This window comes from Vespula vulgaris, chromosome 6, assembly GCF_905475345.1.
Source record: "Vespula vulgaris chromosome 6, iyVesVulg1.1, whole genome shotgun sequence".
Classification (NCBI taxonomy): Eukaryota; Metazoa; Arthropoda; class Insecta; order Hymenoptera; family Vespidae; genus Vespula; species Vespula vulgaris.
The window spans coordinates 8,132,185-8,157,500 of record NC_066591.1 but is presented as its reverse complement, the minus strand read 5'-3'; the positions used below and the strand labels follow the sequence as shown (position 1 = coordinate 8,157,500).

Sequence of the window (25,316 nt, the reverse complement as noted above, 5' to 3'; positions counted from 1 at the left end):
TTCTTTTTCTTTGGCTACAATCTTCGAACGTATTACTCACTATCATATATCTTTCTTTTAATGTCTATAAAATCGTACACGTTGCCGTGTTACGTCATCTCGAAAGTTACTAGATATTAACTTTCTACAATGGAACTTTTTTACTTTCTTGTTTCTTTTCTCTCCACTGTATATTCTTTAAAAATAAATTGTATTTAACAAGACACGTGCTATACACACATATATATACATACACACGTTGATACACACAGACACACACACATTGAAATAAATAACGTGTTATTATACGTTTAATAACATTTAAATATATTTATTCTACATAGAGATAATTAGAACTTTTTAATTGACACATTGCCTTTTTATTCATTTCTCTCTCTCTCTCTCTCTCTCTCTCTCTCTCTCTCTCTCTCTCTCTCTCTCTCTCTCTCTCTCCATCTCTCCATCCCTTATGATAAAAAATCTAATCTTTTATTTCTTTTCTCCTTTCTCTTTGTATATACATTCCTTACATATATATACCCACACATATACACACACATATACACACACGTATATCTAGACACGTGTCTACGCACGCTTACGTGTAAACTAGAAGAAAGTAGAAACTCGAGACAAGTTTTCCAGGTCATTACACAAATGCGTTCTCTCCGAAAGTAACGCGGACCAAAGCCGTAAGAAGCCGTACTCGAGATAGTCATAATGTTTGTTCTCTCTTGGCCAAATGGGAGGCAATGTGCTTTTAAGTCGTGGCCATGTTCATCAACGGAATACCGTCTACCATGGGAGCGTGCAAGCGCTCGCGCGCGCGCGTGCTCACTCACTCACTCACTCATTCGCAGTCGCAGACACAGAGAACGTTTTCCGTTTTACGAGGAAGCTGCCTTTCTCGCAACAGGTTTACGATCAGGCAAGCGTAGATTTTTAGTGGTATTTTTATATCCGGTTCGCATTACGACCGCGAGCTTTCGTTCCTTCCTCTCCGGTTATTCCCAACCCCCTCTTTCCCCTACCCCTTCATCACGATTGTATTAAAGAGGATCGTAAGACGGTAGAGTTTCTAGCTGGATTTTATTACCGTTTCCCTTTCTTATTACCTGCATTCTGAAAGCGTCTGAAATGAGAGTAAAATTCTCCATTCGTTTCTGATTTTTCGACACGGGAAAATTCAAGTTACGAAAGAAGTTTTTTTAAAAAAAAAAAAAAAAAAAAGAACAAGAAAAGAAATGGAATTCACGATGGTTCATCGATCCTTCTTATTAAACGAGAAAAACAAGGTGACAAGATGTCTTTCTTAACGAAAAAGAATCATTCGATAGGTAACTTAATCTTAGGACTGAAAAGCAAGGAGTACAACAGGAGATACCTGCATTGCAGAGACTCATATGTCCGTAATATAACATAATAATTAATAATATTCATTATTCCAAATAATCGATCGATCCTTATTATTATTATTATTATTTTTATTATCATCATCGTCGTCGTCATCGTCGTCATCATCATTGTTATTATCTTGCATGTCCATTTTTAAAAATGAAATCGCGGTGTAAAAATTTTGCGCCATTTTTTACGTATCCGGCATTCTTATCTTTAGTTTACGTAATTGACGAATTGAAGATATCTGTTTTGTTAAACGCATTTTCATGTTTCGATTTTCTTTCTCCTTTTGTCGAAATATTTCAACAAGTCTCCCGCCACGGTTATAGACTCGACTAAGTCGGTAAGGCAAAATAAATCTGTCAATTATGTTGACTTTTTTATATCGTTCCGTCTTTTTTGTTTTTTCTTCTTCTTCTTCTTCTTCTTCTTCGTATATTTCCTTTTCAGCTCTGTCCCATCCTTCCACCCCCTCATCGTTATCATTTCAGTAATTCTATACATTATTGTTGTTAAAGAACCAACGTAGGCGAGGTTCGATAAATTTTCTTGATAATTAGATTAGAAACACGTCTATTTATTTTGTCCTTTCGTTTATCCGGTTTTTTGAAAGGGTTCAATGAAAGCCCTAGGTAGTGTATCGTAGTAATTACATATTATCTATATATATATATTATACGAGACGTTGTTGTGCTCCTGTAATGCAACAAATATCTGTAACGGATGTAAAGCATGCATTCGCATAGTTAACGTTTATATCATCTCATATTTATATACCCATACATATATATATTCATACCTAATAATATGTTCACACGTATCATATAATATATAAAAAAATATATATATACATATATACGTGTGTACATATAAGCATATATATATTATATTTATATCAGAGCAACTTGGAATGACGATGAAAGAGTTAAAGGAGTATTTCACAATTTTTCTTCTCGTATGCCTCGATTTTTACGTGTTTCTCATCGTTAACAGTATTAGAAGTATCGTTTGCGTTGTTGTTATTGCTGTTATTTCTATGCACCGTATTTTTATATTATCGTCGATACTTTTTTACTTGGAATGTTGCTTGTACATACACATAAACACATACGATCACACAGAAATGCACCTTTCCTGATCAATATCAAAAGAGTACTCGAACGATATCGACTTTTTAGTCGTTATATTTTTCTAACAAGTTTTTTTCGCATGAAATCTTTCTCACTTATCAGGAATGTTATCATCTCGTTTGATTACCCACGCCTTTTAATTATTATTATTATTATTATTACTATCGTTATTATTATTATTATTATTATTATTTATTTTTTATTTTTATTATTGTTATTATTATCGAAAATTTATTTAACAGCTTGGTATTCCTTTTATTCGTGATCTATCGTCACTTTGCATGAAATTCCACGAGATCTATTTATACAGTTATTATTTAACAAATGTGATTTTATTTCAACGAACACGCATGTTTTCTTTTTTCGTTTTTCAGATGAAAGCACTTTCTTCGTTTCGATGGCCAGTCTCGCACGACCCGTTCTTTTTTACTTTCCTTTCTTCGGAAGCACACACGAACAACATTTATTGATTTGACTGCACTGAGCGTTTACGTTTGATTTTGCGAGAGATACAACATCGTCAATTCAAGTAACTTAGTCGTAGATACATACATATATATATATATATATATATATACACATACATATATATATACATATATGTATATAAATATCAATACATATATATCATAATAAAATTGTTACCATATCGTTGTTTAAACATTCTTAGTGATTGCGTAAGTATGCAGCATAGAGATACGTTGAAATTTGCATGCCTTTTAAGAAAAAGTGAAAAATAAAACACGTAAGTACGTAATGCGTACTTAATTAGTACGAGAATAAATAATTAAAAAAAAAAAAAAAGAAAAAAAGAGGTGTAGAGAGGTGGATCTCTTAATCTCGGTCCGCTCGTCGTCTTTTATTTCAAGAAAATGATTTCATCAGTCATATATAATTCTTTGAAAAATGTCGAGATCGAACAATGAATTGGTCGTTTATCAACAACGAACGTAATTGCTTGGGCTTCGGGAACATCCTTCAAAAACATTGATTGATATCGTACTATCGAAGTAATTTTGCTACGCAAAATCTGTTATAAAACGCGTCTAGATGCGTAAATAAACGTTCGAAGAAAGTTCGTAATATCGTAGATATCGCTCTTCTCTCCGCTGTTATTGACGTACGTTTGAGTAATTTTCAAACACGTAATATCCAGAAATGTATTTCGTAAAAATATCAAACCGTCCACGACGACGAAGGACGTAGACAAAATTTGTGTGGTAACTACGATATTCCGAGAGTGAAAAATATTTTCATTTCGTTCTGTACATCTCACTCTTCTAAACGATTCTTTCTCTCTCTCTCTTTTTCTTTCAAATTGATATTTTATTACGATCCTTTGCTGTCGAAGTAATTCGTGAAATGGTAAAAAATTCATCGGAAGTATATCACTTCAACGATAAATTTAAGACATGATTTTAACAATAGTATCTTCCAATTTATTCAGCATAGTTCTATTTCTTTTATTTCTCATCCTTATTCTCTTTTTGAATAAGCATTATTCGACATAATTACTCTTTTCTTTTTATTTCTCTTCCACTTCTTTCTTTTCGCAAACCCACATATCTATTTCGATATATTGCTTTTTTTTTAAACAAAGAAATCGAACATTTCGAATATCATTTCAAACATACATCTCGAAAGTACTTAAAAAAAATAAATACGTAATACAAACGGATTAAGATTTTCTTAACACTCGAAAGAGCAAACAAATAGAAAAGAGAGAGAGAGAGAGAGAGAGTAAGAATGAGACAGAAGATGTGACGGAAAGATAAAAGAAAGTAAAACGCGTAATCGACGTCGATTTAAAGTTTGCCCTGGTAAATTCGAAACAGTAGAAACTAGTTGACGTCGAGCGGGCCGAGAGAACACAGAGGGATCCGAATGAAAATTCTGATCGAACTCGCGCTCGACCAGCTGGAAGATTTTAAGCCAATTGGATTGTATTTTTAGTACCACCGAGGTGGACCGTGGAACCTATCGACCAGGACGCCGTTGTAGGTCACGGCGTCTCCATTGCCTGTCAGGCTGAAGGATTCCCCATTCCGACTGTGACTTGGAAGCAATCTATCGGTAAGTCACGACTTCTTAAACTTGGGATCTTTCTTTTTCTTTTCTATCTCTCTTTCTCTCTCTCTCTCTCTCTTTGTATGTATGTGTCTCTATCTGTCTCACTTTTAAGTCCTTATAGTGAAAAACGTCCTTCCTCTTATCTCTCTTTCTCTCTCTCTCTTTCTCTATTTTTTCTCTTTTTTCTGTCTCTCTTTCTCTCTCTCTCTCTCTCTTTCAAATGTCACGAAGAACTTGAAGACTTGACTAGAAATCGGGCCAACTTCAAAGCTGAATTCTCTCTGCTCATCCCCTCTACCTCTACCTCATTTTTCATCTTTAACAATTACGTAGATGAAGAACTTTCTCGTTCTCGTTTTCATTGCCCTTCTCTTTCTTTTTTTCCTCATCTTTCTTTCTTTCTTTCTTTCTTTCTTTCTTTCTTTCTTTCTTTCGCAAATTTTTCCTCTTCATGATTGTTACGTACATACGTACACGTTACAATGAGAAGTAATAACGATTCATAATCTTTTAAGTCTCCCTTTTTCATCACGTTTGTATCTTCATTTTATATAAAAAAAAAAAATATGGAAAAAAGAAAAAGAAATCCGAGTCGACGCGTTAATATTTATTCAGCCCACTTATTCTCATCTCGTCAAAATTAACTTTGTTCTAGCCAAACTCACTCTTGAATTTCTCTAGATCTTTATTTTTCTTCTTTATAAATGTCAGATGATGTAGAAAAAAATCGATACAATATATATGTATATATAAATATATACCTTCTTCATTTATATATTTATATATATATATATATCTTTCTCTTTATTTCAACCCTTCCTTTCGACTCTTTATTTTATTTCATCGAGTTCGAGTAGTCTAATAACTTTGGACGGCCTTTATGCCGATCGAGTTTGGCGTCTGCCCGATATAAAATGGCTTTCATTAAGTTACACCAGGTGGTAGGCGAAAGAAGGAAGGTAGAAAAAGAAAAAAAAAGGGAATGACAGAAGGGTATGGTTCACGATCTATCACGAAATTCGCTGATCGGCCATTCTCAGCAGTTTCATTCAGCTCGAAATAAGCCGTTCGGCTGACAAAGCGGCTGGATAATTAGTTTCATCAATACGTTGATCGTCGACATGATATTTCATCGATAGTTGAATTGCCTTCGTTTTTACTCCTTTCTCTTTCTCATGTAACGAAGAAAATCATTCGGAAGCTATATTCTCTCTTAACTCTTTTGTCTTTTCATGAATATTTCTTTTTCTTTTTTTATTTTTCTCTTTCCATTTTTCAATATTTTCGTCGACTTTGAAGAGAAATCAAAGCAGCGTACCAGGGTATTTCGTCCGATTTAAAAAAAGAAGGAAAAAATGAAAGAAAGAAAGAAAAAAAGAAAAATTAAGAAAAAGATAGAAAACAATGAAAACTTGGAAAGTTCGTCTCATATAACGTTTAAGGAGGATATTGAAATGTTGCTTTTCCACTTTTCTTCTTTCTCCCACCCCATTTTCTTTGAGTTACACATGTATATATATATATGTGTGTGTGTGTGTACATCCATGTATGTATAATATGTACGAAGATTTGGAATAGATACTCGAGGGCAAAAGGAGAGGATGTTAAATCGCTTCGATCTGCCGTGAAGGTATGCAAGCCACGCGAGTACTAGCTTCCTTCGACGAATTGCCTGATTCAAGAGAGGAATCTCTTCGTATCCATTATAAATTCGTTGCATAGGTATCACGATTCCAAGCTTATTGTGCATACCAAGTTATTCCCTGTTCCTTGTAATTCTTGTAGCAACCATTATATTTTTCTAACTTTTCTTTTTCCCTTCGATATTATCGATCGAGTTCGCCTATCGTAAAATAAAACTTTAATATGTGCGCGTGTGTCTGCGTAATTATATATTTTAAATGAAATTTTAAAAATATTAAAGTTGTTATTAATTAAAAAATACTAGAATATATTTTATATATTTTAATATAAATAAAATATTATTAAAATGAATGAATCGTATTCATATATGTATATTTTAAATAGAATTAAAAAAAAAAAATGTTGAAGTTGTTATTAATTAAAAAATAATAAAGTATATATTACATACTTTAATATGAATAAAATATATTGTTAAAATCGATGAATCGTATTCATCGAGATAAGAATGAAAGAAAATCACGTTCGAATTTGCTTCTTTCTGGATTTCATTCAAGATTGAAACTCAAATTTCATAATGACGACATAGAGATCGTTACTGGTATGAAGGAAGGGTAGTATGTACGAGGGTGAGGGTTAAACGTGTCCTGTCGAACATTTAGGTGAAACACCAGGCGACTATAGGGAGCTAGGATATAGCGGTACTGAGGGAGCAGGGGTTGCCGGAAATGGGTCCTTGGTGATTCCACGAGTATCAAGAGATCATGCTGGCTCCTATCTATGCCAAGCGAGCAACGGCATCGGACCTGGGCTCAGCAAGCTCATTCGCCTAACAGTTCATGGTAAAATATTCACGTTGCCATTGAGTTATACCACTAGTTCCTGTACCTACGTCAATTAGCAAGATACATCAGCAACAAGATACCTGCCAGTTTAAATTATGAATAAAAGCTTTCTATCTACCTACCTACTTCTTTTTTTCTTCTTTTCTTTTTTGAATTGTAGATTAATTTATTAAGGAAAATATGAGAAAGATAATCGTCGTAGATTAATTTTCTTTGAACATTTCGTATAACGTTTAATAAGTACGAGACATTTGTTTCTAATTTTATTGTTAATTCATTACCGAGTAACTACAAAGGGCGTTATGTGTAATTGGTCTGATGCTTTGGCAAACAGCGGGTCCTCAGGTGACAGTAAGGACGAGGCAGGAGTCTGTGAGAAGAGGAGATAGCGTAACGCTACGATGCGAGGCTGAAGGAGACGCTCCTCTTGATCTGAGCTGGCGTGTGCGTGACAGCAGGGTCGATCCTAATTACGACGTTAGGTGCGTATCGAAATTAATCATGCGCAACCCTACTGAGAGAAACGTGTAACACCCGATGCATGGTAATATATAGACTGTGTCATTTAGATGAAAGGGAGAGGGAAGGAAGAGAAATTTGTCTGCTCATCTTTTATATGGTTTTTCTTTTATGAAAGTATCTTAAGTTACGTCTATTAAAATAGATTAACTATATAATTTGAAAATAATTTGTTCATTATCGTTAATATTTATTCATTCAAGTACGTTATTGTTGTTGTTATTATTATTTATTTAATTCTTGTAACTTTTATCCATTCGGGTATTGAGATTAGAGGTATCATTTGAAATTTTTCGTTTCCATTCTTATTAATGTTCATAAATTCAAGTACATTATTATTATCATCATCATCATCATTTTTGTTATTGTTGTCATTATTATTTATTTAATTTCTAGAACTCATTGGGATATTGAGATCATATGTATAATTTGAAAATTATTTTTCTATTATCATTAATATTTATAAATTAATGTAAAGTGCAGTATATTATTATTATTATCATAATTAATGTATTTTTTGAAACTGTTATTCGTTGTGATATTGGTCTTTGACAAATTTAATCCTCATCTTTTACATTAAAAAAAAATTCTTTATTGTTGCGAATGTTTTTACTATAAAAATTATTAAATAATATCTTGTATTTTACTTTTGTTTAGATATAGCATCGAAAAGAGCGTAGTGGCCGGTCGCGTTCTCTCAGAATTGAGAATTATGCAGGTAAGCCACATGGATCGTGGCGATTACGTTTGCGTTGCCGGCAATGCCTATGGTCACGCTCGTGCTACGATTCACTTGCTTGTCCAAGAACCTCCAAACTTTCCAAGGAATTTGCACGTGGCTGAACAAGGAAGCCGTTCGATCCTCTTAGCATGGTCGTCGCCTCAAAGCGATCAAGATGCAAGTCATGCGAGTTCACCTATCACCAACTATATCGTGCAATACAAAGAGGCTCAGGGTGAGTTTCCACATGATCGATAAAACGATATAAAATATCGATTATCTTCATCATTATATCAAAAAGATCTAACATTATCGATTCATTCTTCTTCATTCAATTCTAAATCTTTTTACGATACTATCGAATTATTTCTTTTTTCTTCGTTCTTCGGACTCGTTTGAACGAATTGTTAATACCATCTTACGTATATATATATATATACACATGTACATACATATATACCTTCTATATATGTGTATATATATATGTATATGTATATATACTTATATAGTTGGTACATATGTATATATGTCTATATATATACTTCGTATGGTCTATCGTTGGTATATCAATAACTTCGATCGTACAAGAATGACGAACAACAATAGTTAGGTATTGCCTGTGTGGTTGCACACGTTATTATTCCATAATAATTAATTGGAATAGTAAACATTTTCAAAAGTCAACAAGACGCGTAATTGATACGCTTGCGTATGTAATATAATCACTATTTTGTAAAGAGAGAGAGAGAGAGAGAGAGAGAGAGAGAAAATCGGTAATTATAGAGTTTATTGTAGCACGTAATGAGCATACCGCATATCTCATTTCAAACGATATGATTAAATATCTCCTATTGGTTTTTATAAAAGTATATTTCAGTCTTCTTTTGAATTTGTTGATTTTTTAAGGGAAATGTATTATTTATCGCAATTATTTTATAAAAGTCGCAGTTGTTAAAGATATTGGAAGTTACAACGATCTTTTATTTTTCCTTTTTTTTTTCTTGTTTTAAATAAAACTCGATATTTTAAGTCTAACACAAGTTCTAGAGTATCAGTGCAAATCCAATAAAGCTCCTATCCGAGAATAGATCTAGATACGAAGCAAATGTTATAATTAGTGTACCTTCGATATTGATATTTCATCAACTTATAACGATAATAGTTATACCATTGTAATACTATTATAATAATATATAATATACTACAACCGCATGAACATGCGACAAATCAGAAATCCAAATCACAAATTATAAGTGCCGTACCGTACCGTGCCGTGCCGTAGTTTAAGGCATAGACATAGTGGAGTAATTTCGTTTGATATTCCGAGCTTCATCATTTTATTCGTGCATGATAAGTGACTCAGTGTGATCTCCTTCCACGTAATGTCCTTTTGTGGGAATATCAGTATTGCAATTTGGTGTACGGACTAGTTCATGTATATCTCTCTGTCTTTGTCTCTCTCTCCTCTTTCTATTTCCCCTTTCTCTCTCTCTCTCTCTCTCTCATAGCTCTCTTTACATAGCGAGAGATGAAAGCCTGATAGGATAGAGAAGGAAGAGAAGGTGTGGAACGAGCGATAGATGCTGCAACGGATGAGATTATAGAGCGTAATATTCTAACCTATCTAACGCCGTGAGATCGACGAGGATTTATATGCTACATGAATGCATCCGGGAGTCAAATGAGACGGAGATTGAGACTCGATCGGGTTATTCTTTTTTTTTTGCCTTTTTTATAGTTTTTCTTTTTATTTTATTTTATTTTTTTTTCTCCTCTTTCTGCTCGATGAGATAGGACGAATAAGCGTAAAAAGTATTTTTCCACGGTTCGTATATCTAAAAGATTTTTAAATTATTTCGGTTTCGATGGGATATCATTTCTTTTTTTTTTTCTTTACTTTGAACCATGTAAATTAATGTCATTGATCATCTCTTTTCATCGATCGTTTTTATGAAGCTCTTTTTTTATATATGTATATATATCTGTATATATATATATATCTGTATATAATTAATTATTTTCATCTATTTCCTGATAGAAATTTCGTTTAATTTTCTCCACTCTCCAATACGTTTATTTATTCAAGAACAATAATAATATATATTGTTCATTAATATATGTATCTCGTAACGATATCGTTCGACGAGAATATATGTTCTATATTTAATACGAAGAAAAATGTAATTACTAAAATTACGTGTAGTAGATCTCGATTTCACCATTTTGACGAGACAATAGCGAACGGATATAATACCATATGTATGTATGTACCTACATATGTACGTCATGATATTTTACAACGATTCTCGATTATTCGAACGAGAACCAAGCGTATAATAATAAAAATGTTCATTTGTATTTTTTATCCATCTTTTTTTCCTTTTTTTATTTTTATCTCATTATACATATATATATATGTTCTTTTTTTTACTACACAATATAATTTTTCGTTTCAACACGTGAACATTATTCGTACAACATGTGAAATTCGATCAGGAACGTTCTGAATTTTCAAAACTCGTGAATTTTTTTAAAGTAAAAATGACTGAAAAAGGCAAATATACTGAATTCAATATGCTTTCTGTCGTTCTCATGCAAAATCTTTACAAACTGTGAAAAATGGCAGTTCAGTTGGTTCCTATTTTCACGAAAGAAAGATACTATTTAAAACGTGGACCTTTATCACGTAGTACGTCCGTTAATTTCAGACGGTATCGTTCGTGTCTAATCGACTGTAACTCTTACTCCTTTTCCTGTTAATATCGTTAAAATATTCGAGTTAATGCTTGAAATAGAAAAAAAAATAAAATAAAATAAAGATAACGAAGAAGAAAATGGTCACGATAATGGCCGATGTTTACGTACAAACCTGCCACGTTATTTTATTCGTTTTATTTATTATTTCTTATCTATTAAGTAAAAAGCTTTTAAAATCGAAATTCGATTTCGAGTTCTTCCCGATTTTAAAGAGGAATCGTCTGGGTTAGTTCGATTAACTTTTCTCTCTCTCTCTCTCTCTCATTCTCTTATCTTCGTCTTCACTCTCTCAAGCGATTTAATTAGAAATTTACTTGCTTAAAGAGGAAATAAATAACTACGGTATTTACCGGTGGTATGGGCTTCTCCCCCGAAGTTAATTGATATTAAGACGGCACAATTGAAAGGCGAACTCCGAGGGCGACATAAGAAGCCGGCCCGCGTAGATTCGTCTTCGGAGTCCCGGGAAATGAAGTACGTTTAATTACACTTCCATCAGCGTAGAGAGTAAAGACGCTCTTGGCGACGAAGTTATCCGGATTCTGTGCTATGTATTCAAAAGAGAAAGAGAAGGAGTGAGAAGGAAAGAGAGAGGGAGAGAGAGAAAGAGAAATACGATCGAAGCTTCTCGTTCAACGATCCGAAGTAATCCGATAAAGGTTTATCGTTATCTTTTTATAAATGACCGAAATAATTTAGCTTTAGCATATTATGCATGATAATAAAAATGTAACGATAAATTCTGGATTATATAAGCGAAGAATCGAGGTTAAAAAGGGAAAAAAAAAAGAAACAGAGGAAAGAGAAAAAAGAAGAACTAACGTTGGATCGTTTCAACGGCGAAATACGTAAATTTCTAAGCGTTCTTGTTGCCTTTTGCTGGAAAGACGTGTGGCATGAACACAACACGCAGAAGCTGGTAGCAGGAGACAACACGGTCGCTCTGGTATCGCCCCTAAAACCCGCTACCACCTACCACTTTCGAGTGCTTGCGGAAAATCACCTTGGAACATCAGCGCCAAGTGACATCCTTCATGTCAGTATCAAATCAACGCACCATACATTTGCATATGTATACATGTATACACGTATACACATATTTGTACATACATATACACCTCTCAGCGATATCGCATAAAAGAGATACATTTATACATACATATATACATATATATATAATATGTATATGTATGTGTATATGTATGTCTTCTACATATTTTCGTTTGTTTTATATTAAAAAAGAAAGTTATGTTTTTCCTCACGACTGTTATCAACGACACGGTTGTCGATCGTCGTTCCATTTTTTTCATAAATATCAGATACACCGCTATCATTTCGGCATGTCCAATGCAGACGGAGAATTCCAATGGCCGATTGCTCTTCCGAAAACGCGTAGAATTTCAACAGCAAAGGTCAAGCACTCACGTACTTGTACCTTATGCAACATATTTTTCGATGAGTAATAAATTGTAGAAAATTGTAGAAAATCTGAAGTATTAATGGTGTACGATGAAGAACGATTTTTGCTTTTTTATTGGGAGATATTAAATAAATACATATTTCATTTAATTTCTTGTACGCAAATAAATTTTCAATTCTCATTCGACTGATAAATAATGAACAATGGAGATAATGGGATGTGGAGGTTTTTTGGATGATAATATCGGTCATTGATTTTATTGAAACTCGAGTTATAAAGTTGTAATAAGTCGAATAATTTGTGCTTTTTAAATGATACGTTTTTTGGAACATGGTTTTTGGAACGTTTCGTTTGGCTACAGGCACAAACGGACGGCGAGGTTCCAGGAGGCCCACCTAAGCACGTATCCGTCGAACCATTGGGACCGCAGCAATTGAAGATCACCTGGCAACCACCGGATCGATCTCTCTGGAACGGCGAGCTTCTCGGATATACCATCAGCTATACCAATCTCGGGTATCGTTATCTCCTTACCACTGCTTAGGAATAGTTTCTAGTGCACTTCGTAGTATCCACTAGGTCGGTTAACGGAAGCCTTTCTCTGTACACGACCATGTACCTACTTAAGTCCCAATCGATTAAACGGATTCTATACGATTACCGCAACAACATCAATAGAATAAATCTTATTATAAAACGATCGTTTGTCGATCATAATGAAATAATTAATTAGATAATATATTATTTCGCTATACTTTAATAATTAATTTTCTACACTCTAGATTTGAATTAATAATAGATTTTATAAAATTCCGATTATTAAGAGAGAACATCTTTTCGCGTTCTTTCTTTTCCTTTGAATTTTTTATTTTTATTTAATTCTTTCAATATTATATAAAACAATATTGACCCGGAATACATTCGATCTCTTATTCCCTCGAATAATTTCAATTTCGTTGATACGTACTTGTTACTCGAGACGTGAACATAAACGATCACTCGTAATTTGACGATAAATGAAAAGTTACAAATAATGGAGATTGAAATTCCCTCGGGAAGTCGTGCATATTATTATTGCATTCATCTTCGATCGATAAGTTATTCGCTTGGGAATCGTTCGAAATCAAAGAAATTAGTTCGTTGGTTAAAACAAAAGGACGTTGAAATGTACAGTTAGAAGGGTACTTGAATAGGGTTTCCTTTTGAAATGATAAATTGTTCTGTTGGATAGATGGGTGGGGTAAGGGAAAGGGTGGGTAGGTGAGGGAGAGGTACAGCTACTTTTTATCACGTATAAGAATCGACCAAGATGCTTCCTTCAAGATCTAAAGCTTGAAAACGAGCAACGTCTACAAACCCACGACGTCGTTCAGCTTTGAATGGCTAACGAGCTTTTTTATCTGCTTAATTATTGTAACTGGAAAGCCGCCAAGACGATCTCTGCTTCTGAACTTCTGAAAATGAAGGTTCTATCTCTCTGCCAGAGTGGGCACTTGGAAAGTTCTGCCATTAATAAGCTTGTTCGAGTAATCATCCGTCTTGACGCGTATGGATCACTGTTTTTCGTGCTGGCAGAACTGGAAAACGGTATTTTCTCTTTCGTTACACTCAACGAAAGAGAAGAAGAAGAAGAAGAAGAAGAAGAAGAAGAAGGAAAAGAGAAAGAAGAATATAAAGAAGAAGTTGAAGAAGTAGAAGAGGTAGAAGAAGGAACTGGAAACACGTTACGGCTCGTTAACAAGCAATGTTCCAGATAGAAAGGAAAGCTCGGAAAGAGAAGTGAAATTGTGGGAAGGGTGAGAAAAAAAGAGAAAAGAGAAAAAGGGAGAAAAGGATAGAGAAAGGTAGGAGTAAGAGAAAACGGATTTAAAATCGAGAAAGAAATGGAATCAATTTTAATAATACATGGAAAGCTTCATCCGTGGTTGTTCGTTGTGAAGAGTTTTATCATTGCTTCCTCGGGTGGAATAATTAAATCACACTTTTTTCATCGGAATTGTGAATGAACGAATGTATTGTAATATAAGGGGACTCATTGCGTTAATAAGTGTAACATAGTATGATATAGTAATAGATATTATCAATTTCTTTTTTTTTTATGTCTCCATCGTGTTGCTCGTAATACAATTTTTCCTATTCGATCTCGATGGTGGTTAGTAGAGAATACGAGTGTTCTTCTTAACAATGAAAACGAACGGAGAAAGAGGAGGGATTTACTAACCGGGGGAAAAAAGTAGAAGAAAAGGAAAAAGAATGGAAGAAGGGAAAAGGAAAGGAAAGAAAAAGAAAAAATGGACAAAAAAATAATATCCATTATGGCGGACGTGAAAAGGAGGTGAAAAGGGGTGGGATTGCTATTTCTCAGTTCCAGTTTGTTGTAAGATAGCTCGAGGCGTTTTGAAAATCTGCGTCTTGCGCCTCGTTTTATCTTTCCAGACCGATAGACAACGTTCTCCCGAATACCATTTTATTCCAGGGTAGATGATCAATCGGTGAATACAACGCGTGTGGGTATCACAGGAAACGGTGACGGTTCCTACGATTACAGACTAACCGGTTTACGAAAATACACTCAGTATAATATAGTGGTGAAAGCGTTCAATAGCAAAGGAGATGGGCCTGGTTCCGATTTAGTCACGGCACAAACCTTTGAAGATGGTAAGTAAACGTACTATTTTATATCCCCTTTGTAGTTTACGGTTATATATTCCTATTTCTTATATTTATCCATAACCATCTATCTTCCTTCCTCGTTTATCCATAACCAACTTTGTTCTTCTTTTCTTCTTCTTTTTTCTTTTTATCGTCCAAAGTGTTTTAAAATATGTCTAAAATATACAAACTTATTCCTCGTCTCTACGTTCCTAAGTAATCATTACACGAATATATTTATGCTATTTTAGAATTTAATAAAATTCATAAAGTTAAGATTGAAAGATGCATTCATCATCAGAATTATTACGTGGAATTCATAAATCTCGAAAACATAAAGCTTCACGGGGAAAGAATCTCTCATAAAAAATCGTGTTACGAAGAGAAAGAGAGAGAGAGAGAGAGATAAAGAGAGAGACAGATAGTATTAATAAAAAAATACCAACGCATTAGAAATACAATAAACCCGGATGCAAGCAAATCTTTTTCTCTTGTTCTCTTTTTGCATTCCACTTTTTTTCGTAGGAGTGATTTTTCTCATCTCGTTTGGATATGCTTCCATCGAATCGAAAAATAAAGCTCGTGTCGGTCGGCAATTTTCGTATATTTCTCTTTGACGTTCATTCGTCGACACTTTTCAAATGAAATTTATTGTTATCGGTAGATCGCATTATTCGACGTGTATTAATCATGAAAATTACGATGTACGCGACTTTTATTATCTAATCGAATTACGAATAAGACATCACGTCGAATGTTAAAATCATTCGTTAAAATTTATCGTTTTAACAATGACAAATCTATTTTCAATCTTAACGATAAAAAAAGAAGAAGAAGAAAAAGAAATAGCAGCAGCAATAGTAGCAATAGTAATCGCACCCGAAAGATCTCATGTCAGCTCGTAAATCCCAGACGCCCGTAAACAAGCATCTAACGATCGAATGAACCTTACCAACCACGATAGAAGCTTCAGGTAGAATGTCTCTTGGATCAAACACTACAGAAAGCATTTTGTCCAGCCGTTTACGTATACATTCCCCTTCATTCTCTTCGATATCGATATCGTTTGAACGATGAACATCGTCCTGGAAACATGTAGGGATGTTGTTTTGAAGACATCGTTCTTCAACCATAAATAACATATATATATATATATATATAGTCATCAAATGTTCTCGATATCGTGATTATTTTTCCTGTTTTTTTTTTTTTTTACTTTTTTTTTCTTTATAGATATAAACAAATCAACAGGCAGCTTTATTACGTATCCATTAGATATTATATTCCATTAACGCAGATAAACAAATACACATTCCCTGTAAATCTCTTTCCAATTTGATTTCGATAAAGCTTTACCTCATAGCAACTCGAAAAGCATCAAAAGAAATTCCTACTTTATTCGAAGAAATCGAATCTATTTTTCCGATAATACCTCTTTCCAATATAAAACGATACTCTATCCGAACGATAAACGTGCCTAAAAAGGAATCAACGATAACGTGCACGTGTGCATTCTAGTGGAAAAGAGACAAAACGGGACAGAGAGAAAGAGAGAGAGAAAAAATGTAAAACAATATCATGCACATAGTAAGTAAGTGACTAAGTACACATACAAAAGAGAAGAATAACTCTGTTTTGCAAATGTGTCTGCTTAATTCCAACCGTTTATCTTTCTCCACAGGCGGAATATTGTTCTAACGGAACGGATAATTATATGCGCGGTTTCCACGTGTCCTGGAATAAAAACTTTGAATTCGTAGAAAACTCGTCGGGCATTTCAAGTAGACGGTAACTTCCTACAACGACCCTTTGGAATCTTACTTCCTCTACTTTCTATCTTTTCTCGTTTCCTCATTTTCTCTCTTTCTTTCTCTCTCTCTCTCTCTCTCTCTCTCTCTATCTTCACACGCTTCTTCCTTCTTTTTTTCTTCCTTCTTTTCTTCCTTCCTTCTTGTACATTTTAAATTACCATCGACTGTTCGAATTTTCGGAACAATTTCCCTTCTGATTTGATTATATTAATAATTATTCGCGTACCGTTCGTAAAAGTTTTTAAACGAACTACCCTCCGCCTTCTTCTCTCTCCTTCAGCCCTTCCTTCTCCACGTACTTGTTCTCTATTGGGGGGTGAAAGTACAGTAAAGGTAGAGATGGGATTCCATTAAAGTTGTAACTAGCGGCGACGTTACCGACTACCACGATACGCCCGCGAGCGTTTACGTTCTTAGACACTGTACGGTAGAAAGCTTGCTCTCGTAGATTTAGCCTCTCTCTCTCTCTCTCTCTCTGTCTGTCTGTCTTTCTTTCTCTATCTTTCTTTCTCTATCTTTATCTATCTCTCTTTCTTTCTCTCTCCCGATTTCGAACTCACTTCTATCCTTTAGACTATGTATACACCTCTAGATCCAAGAGCGTTTGTTAAAAGGATCCTAATTGAAAGTGATCTTGCTCGTTGAAGTTACCGTACGATACTGCTTTTGCTCTCTGACCGGTCGTTCACAGCTGACTTTGAGAATCCAATATGGTTTTAACCAGTTGTCCTAAACTCTATACATCGAATAAACTTCCTTAAAATATTGTTGTAGTAAAGTAGTAAAACGGATGCGTCCATTTTATCTCTTTCGTTTCTTTTTTTTCTTCTTCTTCTTCTTCTTCTTTTTCCTCCTTTTTAAATAAAGCTTTCGCGAATTTTGTCAGGGATTATTTCCGCGTGGAATTCAATTTCGATCGATTACCTTTCGAGCTGTACAACTTTACGCGTATGTCCATATAAAAGCATTCGCGAGGAATAAGTTAAACTCACGTAAAAGTAGAAATAGTAGTAGAGAAACAGGAGGAGGAGGAGGAGGAGGAGGAGGAGGAGGAAGTAGAGGAGAATCGTAGAGGTACAGAACAAAATTTACGATATACGATTTGACACAGTTCCAAGCGCGCCACCGCAGAACGTGGCCTGCACCGCTTTGACCGGGCAGAACATCCAGGTGACCTGGAAACCACCACCTTCCGACAAAGTTCACGGGGTCGTGCAAGGATACAAGCTCCTGTACGAAGCAGCCAGCGGCGTAGCCTCCGAATCACAGACCGGTCGAGAAACGAAAATCAGTCATGCACTTAGCACGGTATTGCATGGTCTAAGTCCTTACACGAACTATACCGTTCAGGTTCTGGCATATACCAAAGCTGGAGAAGGTGTCAGTAGCAGTCCTGTCTCTTGCACTACCGAGGAAACTGGTAAATTATTTCAAACTACTTGGTCCAATAAGAAAATCACTCATCGATCGTTCATAAATCTGTACTTTTCCATTTTCATTCGAAATCGATTTTTTCGTCTTTTTCATTTTGGTTTAATTATCTATTAAATTTTTCTCAAATACTTATTAATCGAATCAGCTTGTTCATTCGGAAATTATTCGTTGTCCGACCTATTAACTATTCCAAGTGTGTAATCTGAAATTGACTGCGGTAGAGTTTGCATAGAAACTACTCTTGAAACTAGCTGCTTTATCTATTCCTATATGCATATAGTATCTGTATATGTAACTTAGAGGAATGAGATTCAAGCCATATTATAATGTTTCTCTATGTACGTAATCATAATTATATACGGTCACCAGATCATATTCCATTTATCTTTATCGGGTTGAATATGAAATCTTTTATAAAATCTTTCAATTAATAGATGATAATATGTTCACCAATATGCAGCTCCGGATGCACCAGAACGTGTTAAGGCTGTAGCCAGTGGCGAGGATTCAGTAGTGATATCTTGGCTACCACCTCGTCGACCGAACGGCGTTCTCACCAAATACACCGTTTTTATTCGAGTTTTGGACCAAGGCCAGGAAGTAAAGATCAGTAAGAGTCCGTTGTCTGCGCAGAACTTGCATCATGAGGTGACCGGTTTGAAGTTACGCGAGTCCTATGAAGCTTGGGTCACGGCTTCGACTAAAATAGGCCAGGGTACTGGCACTCTGGCCGTCAAACTTCAACCAAGCACTACTGGTAAGTCAGCCTCAGGCGATTCTCGAGAACTTCCTTTGCGAAACACATCACTTACCTTAGAAAGAGATAGAAAGAGAGAAAGAGAATGCGTTTAGATAGAAGAAACCTTTACTCGAGGCTGCCAACTCCGAGAACAATCAACTTTCTTCGTTTTTCTTTTTCTTATTAACGAGTAACAAACTTTAGACAACTGTAAGGAAACATGTTCGATGTAAACATCTCGATTTTAACGACTTAAACTGTTCGTTTTATTGAGTTAATGTTAAAAATTATTTAAAGATGGTTATCGTCCTACGTTTTGCTTTCGATAGAAATTTATTCAATGAACGTGATCAAATTTCTGATCTTTTAATTATCTAATTATTGCTTCAAAATGATCTAGATCAGGCACAAAACAAAACAAAAATCGAACAAGATTTTTGTTCTATTCTTTTCTTTTGCTTTGTTTTTCTTTGGTTTTCGTAGCAAGACAGAAGAGCGTTTATCGAATATTAATCGTTCTTTTTTACATATCATACCATAACTACATCCTCGAAATATACTTCATAGCTCATGTTCTCACGATATTGACAATGACTAAACATTTTTAGCGAGAAGTCATCCACAACATGGATCTTGCTTGCTCTCGAACTTATGATCCATTAACGTTGTTTTCAAACATTATATTACTCGGATAAATGACATTTCGGTGTTCGTATTATGGCCTTGAATCAATCAATCGTTATATCGGTTAATATCGTTCGACATATCGATAGAAAAAATTAAAAATTCGCGAATAAATATCGCGAATAATTTGGTCGTACATTCGTTTTCGTCAATTTCTATTGACAGCTGTTAAGATAGACGAGAGAAAAAAAGGAGAAGAAAAAAAAAGAGAAAAAACACAAAAAAAAAAGAATTAACTTTTTCCCCTATCATTATCAGTTCCAGCTGCAATAATATCATTCGGTGTTCCTATCGTGGTACCATGGAGAGTCGACGTTAATATGGCATGCCTTTCGGTTGGGAATCCACGACCTACAGTCGAGTGGAAACGAGCTGATGTGAAGTTGCATCAGAAGTAAGTAGAGGCATACTTTTCGAGTCACTCTACGAGCGATGAGCAAAGTTCTTGGCTCTAAAGTAATCCTTTAATCTTGTTAGCGGTTACCTCGAACTTCCGGCATTATTTTAACGGCCATTTCGCTATAGAAAATAACTTTGCACGTTACTTCGAGAGCCGTTAATGAAGCTGATGGACGGATAAGGAGAAAGAGAGAGAAAGAGCGAAAAAAGAAATAACTGAAACGAATCATCGTCTTATTAAGACAAACGTAAAGTTAAATTTGTTTGTTGTATTTTTATTCTTTCAGCCATGATTTAGGTCCAGATAATACTCTTATTCTGAGGAACGTTCAAAGGAATCACGAGGGCAATTACTCCTGCCACGTGAAGAACTCTCTTGGGTCTGACGAGATCACTTACACGTTGCAAGTGCAAGGTACGTAAGATCTTCGTTTTGAGAAGTTAGCGAAAGCGGATTTGTTATTTTGCTACATTGATTTCTTTTTTATCTTTTTTCTTCTTCTTCTTCTCCCCTTCGAGAAAACCTTCGTTCAACTTGGAAGACAGGATATTTAAAAAGAAACAAAACAAAAGAAAAGAAAAGAAAAGAAAAGAAAAACGAAAAAAAAAACAAAAAGAAAAAAGAAAAAGGAATAGAAAAAAAATCGATTTCCTCCCTTTAAGTCGACGTTGAAAATCCGTGCGTAATCGATGGAGAGAAGGAGAGTGGAAACTCGTTAAAACTTAAAGTTTAAGATAGTCTTCTTCTGCCAATACCGAGATGCATATACATAGCCTTTGATGGTAATCTCAGTGTACACAAGAAACACTCGAAGGATTTTAAAGCTGAGCGATAGAGGAGGATAGATCGTTATAAGCTTACGCGTCTGGCTTTTTTTTCTCACGTAGCAACTTTACACGTATAAACACAAAGAGAAATGTAATAGAACTGATACGTTCTTGAAAGACGAGTGGGATATTCTCTCTTGTCTAAAGTAAAGCATTCTAACGGACACGACGAAGTCTCGCCCGATTCGTGTTCGCATAAGGATGGATTGAAGATTGTTGTATAGTACTAGTCGAGTCGAGTCGAGTCGAGTCGAGTTGAGTCGAGTCGGCGTTGCTTTCCGCCCTTGTTTCGTCGTCGAACGTCGGACAAGTTCTAATTGGTAAACTTTATGCATAGTTCCGCCGACTCCGCCAACGCTTCTGGCAACCGGCACAACGACCGACGCCGTTCAGTTACAATGGAAACAGGGAGACAACGGTGGTGCACCCATTAAAGGATTTCTCTTGGCTTATCGTCGTGAGTTCGCCGAGTGGGAGGAAGTGCTTCTCGACCGCAGAGCCAGTACCCATCTTCTGGAGGGTTTGCAATGTGGTACCAGGTATCAGTTCACTCTCGCTGCTTTCAATAAAATAGGCAGCGGTAGTGCTAGCAAAATCGAAACTGCTAAGACAAATGGTTCCAAACCCATACCACCTTCCAAGCATCATCTTGTCAAGGCCAATCAGACCTTTATCAACTTAGAATTAGCATCCTGGCAGGACGGAGGTTGTCCGCTTCTTTATTTTGTTGTGGAATATAGAAGGCTACCTGGAGATTGGTTGTTAGGTGAGTTACAACGTTATACCCATTCAAATACGTCCTCTTCGAAAAGAGCTTTTCAGGAACTCGTCCGTGTACCTTTCAGTGTCCAATAATGTTCCACCCCAGTTGAGATATACCGTGCCTGATCTAGAGAGCGGAACGAACTACGAGCTTCGTGTGACAGCTTACAACAATGCCGGATCCACCCAGGCCGAGTACTTGTTCACCACGCTGTCACAGAGTGGCAACATCCGGCTGCACGAGGACCAACCCCAGGAAGCTGAAAATACGCCCCTATATCTTGACGCTCACGTATTGGCACCGAGCGTCATTTCGGTTCTCGCTGTGATCCTAGCTGTTGCCGGTGTTTGTTTCTGTTTAAAAACACGTAAGTATCCTCGAATTATTTATTCCAATTCCTATAACGATCCAAGTTCTTTAATAGATTTCTCAATCGAATAGAATGTTTCTTTTTCTTTTTTTTTTTCTTTTCTCTCTCTCTCTTTCTAATAGACGTACCATCGAGTTTCGTCGTTGATATAATCTCTTGTTCTCATTGTTTTTCTTTTTCTTCGTCGTTCTTAATAACGCCCGTTTCGATAGAGAATCGATTTGCGAACGAGTCAATGAGAAGTGCTATCGAAGTTCATAAATCGACGTGTCGACAGCTTGACTGTATACGTACACGACCATCCCATCAGAAATTTGCATTAAGCCAGAGGGAATGCTCGGTAGTACTCTGCTCCTCCTCCTCCTCTTCCTCCTCCCTACCGTTATCCGCTATCCAAGCCACTTGTCGCACAGACAAGAGTAACCAAATATCGAAGAATCGTACTCCAATTACGACAGAAAAAGAGAGAGAGAGAAAACTACCGAGCTTTTAAGAGTTTCCATCTCTCACCGTCGTTGGATTTCACTTGAACGGGTGGTAGGCAAGAAACGACCGAAGAATTTCTGTAAAACTCACTCGACTCTCTCGTCTCATCGGTTTTTACTTTAACCAGACGATGTAACATCGTCGACTCGACTTTGCGAATCTAAATGAAATTTTCTTCTACAATTTCTCTAACTATTATAAAAAGTGATTTCAACACGTATCGTGTATTTTTACGTCATATTACATCATGAATTATCCCATCTTGATATATTCTCCAACTTTTTCATGAAATTTTAATTCACTTTAAATTTATATATGTACATACATACATATATATATATATATATATATATATATATATATATATTCTTACGTATATCGTCTTTTCTCTGATGGTTTCAAGGGACCACGATAGGTACCTAATTATACATTACTTCGGTCGAGTTAAATAATGCAGTAGATTCGGCCGTAACTTTGCACCGTAAACTTTCCAACGTCACTGCCTGTAATAGTTTCATGAGGGCTTTAAAAGCGTGGATGGCATTTGAAATTAGAAAACACGATGGCGATATCCGTTTACGAGAATTTCTCTCTCTCTTTCTCTTTCTCTCTCTCCATGTCGTAAATTACATTTTTAAGATGTCTGAACGTATTAAATCGATCATCGTACATCATCATTTCAGATCCAGAAAGATCAGGGGTCGTGAACGATCCAAATTCACAAACGCAAGTGGCTCTGGACAATAAACAAAATACCGAGCAAAGGGAACAGTATTATGCGACTGTGAGGAAACCGGGACAACAGTCACCACCCTGCCGTGAGGTGAGCGCCCTGAAACGAATACCAGAATATCCCGAAGACATTTATCCGTACGCGACCTTCAATGTGCCCGAGCAGGAAAATCCAACACGACAGGCATTCTTCTACGAACGCAGCGAGACGATGCTTCAGGGTGCTCAAGTGAGTAGAAAATAATTATGAATTTGATATTAACGACTTATTATTATTATTATTATTATTATTATTATTCATTTCCTTTTTTATTTCTTTCATTCTCCTTCCGTTCTTTCTTTTCTGTTTCTTTTTCTTCACTTTTTCCGTTTATTTTCTTTTTCTTTTCTTTCTTTCTTTTTTTTTTTGATTGTTGCAGAACAAAAGATTTCAATGCGACGTGGATCAATACACAAAAGTACGTGGTAGGGCACGTCGCAAATCCAAATCCTTCAAATCGGAATCCGAAGAATACGACACGTTAGGTTCAGACAGTGACACCGAAGTTGGTACCAGTAGCCGAACCGAATCATCCAATCATCTAGACGATTCCGGACCAACTTCATTAATGGCTAGATCACCTGGACCAAACTCCGTCGGTCAGAGGGAACAACGACTAGCTTTGGTCCCGGTTCATCATAGTAAGTTAGTATTCGGTTTTCTGTGTCGAAGCCACCCACAGCTTTATATATTCAACCGCTACTAACCACTCACCTTTACCGCATCAACGTGTCGCGTGCACATTCCAGATGTGCTGTACATTTCGAGTACATCAACGGAGCCGTCACCAATTTCTGAGAGGAAGACCTTTCCCAGGCTCGAGAAGCAAAGGTCAGACAGCAGCTTCTTGATCGCCTTTCTTTCTTTTCTTTTCTTTTCTTTTCGTTTTCTTTTTTCTTTTTCTTTTTTCTTTTTCTTCTTCTTTATTCTCTTTCTCAAAATACTTTCTTTTCGTCTTCGATTTGTCTTCGATCGGTATGAAAATATAACATTGTTAAATAATTAATATCGTTACCAATTAGAAGTCGAGGAGCAACACCGGACATCGCGATCGATGGACGTGTATCAGGGATGCTGCGAGCCGTGAAACTCTCGGAATCAGGAATGCATCCTTACTCGAGAGGCACGTCACCGAGTCACCCGAGTCACCCGAATCGTCAAGGTTCCTGCGACCGATTAGGGAAGGAACAGAATTCGAGGAAATCGGTGGAATCTCTTTGTCTTCTCGAGGAACCTGGTTCCTCGAGAATGAGCAGGAGAGACGAGGATTGGGGCAGCGAGCTGTCCACATTGGAATTGAAACCACCAACGGGCTTCACGGATGCTCACGAGACCAGCGAGGCCGAGTGCGACATAGACATGAAGCTAAGGCTTCACAGGAAAAGAAACGCTCTCGCTTCTAACAGCTCGCTGTCTAAATCGCCAAAGGACTTTACTATTACCGTCTAAGTGTTAATCAAATATCAAACTACAATCGAAAAAAAAAAGAAGAAAAAAAGAAGAAAAAAAGAGAAAGAAAGAGAGAGAGAGAGAGAGAGATCCGATAAAAGGGTTAAAAGGGGATTACGAAAATTTCAAGAAAGAAGAAAAGAAGGAAAAAATTCAAAACAAAAAAAAAACATTAAAAGAAAAAAAAAAACAGAAAAAAAATGAGAAATAAAAAAGCATTAATAATTAATAAAGAAACATGCAAATTAACGAAAGCGAAAATCGAGCATGATTGAGTGTTATTTCAAAATGGTATTTCTTCGTTTCGAAATCGAAATACTTTCGTCGATTAAATTCGTTCCGCCAAAGCTGCTTCGCTAACGAAGAATTTCAGATTGACTGTCTTTACGAGCGACTGCTACGTCGACGATCCCATTTACAATAAAGACGTATTTTTGTAGAAAAATGCG

At 35.8% G+C, this 25,316-nt stretch overlaps 1 protein-coding gene across 7 annotated transcripts in view; it reads left to right on the top strand.

The window, feature by feature from the left end:
• LOC127064489 (cell adhesion molecule Dscam2-like) overlaps window positions 1–25,312 on the top strand; it is a 123,567-nt gene extending 98,255 nt beyond the window's left edge. For 4 of the 7 annotated variants that reach the window (XM_050995605.1, XM_050995611.1, XM_050995607.1 and 1 more), the window contains 17 exons: window positions 4,461–4,580; window positions 6,881–7,060; window positions 7,398–7,545; window positions 8,240–8,538; window positions 11,948–12,096; window positions 12,842–12,996; window positions 14,957–15,138; window positions 18,055–18,363; window positions 18,838–19,134; window positions 20,059–20,194; window positions 20,487–20,614; window positions 21,365–21,793; window positions 21,873–22,157; window positions 23,330–23,607; window positions 23,798–24,059; window positions 24,168–24,249; window positions 24,441–25,312. In XM_050995605.1, the coding sequence (XP_050851562.1) occupies window positions 4,461–4,580; window positions 6,881–7,060; window positions 7,398–7,545; window positions 8,240–8,538; window positions 11,948–12,096; window positions 12,842–12,996; window positions 14,957–15,138; window positions 18,055–18,363; window positions 18,838–19,134; window positions 20,059–20,194; window positions 20,487–20,614; window positions 21,365–21,793; window positions 21,873–22,157; window positions 23,330–23,607; window positions 23,798–24,059; window positions 24,168–24,249; window positions 24,441–24,867 (3,866 nt within the window). In that variant the 3' untranslated portion in view covers window positions 24,868–25,312. Of the gene's footprint in view, window positions 1–4,460; window positions 4,581–6,880; window positions 7,061–7,397; window positions 7,546–8,239; window positions 8,539–11,947; window positions 12,097–12,841; window positions 12,997–14,956; window positions 15,139–18,054; window positions 18,364–18,837; window positions 19,135–20,058; window positions 20,195–20,486; window positions 20,615–21,364; window positions 21,794–21,872; window positions 22,158–23,329; window positions 23,608–23,797; window positions 24,064–24,167; window positions 24,250–24,440 lie in introns of all 7 variants that reach the window. The other 3 variants (XM_050995608.1, XM_050995612.1, XM_050995610.1) reach the window with 3 other exon arrangements.
• The last annotated feature ends 4 nt before the right edge of the window (window positions 25,313–25,316 follow it).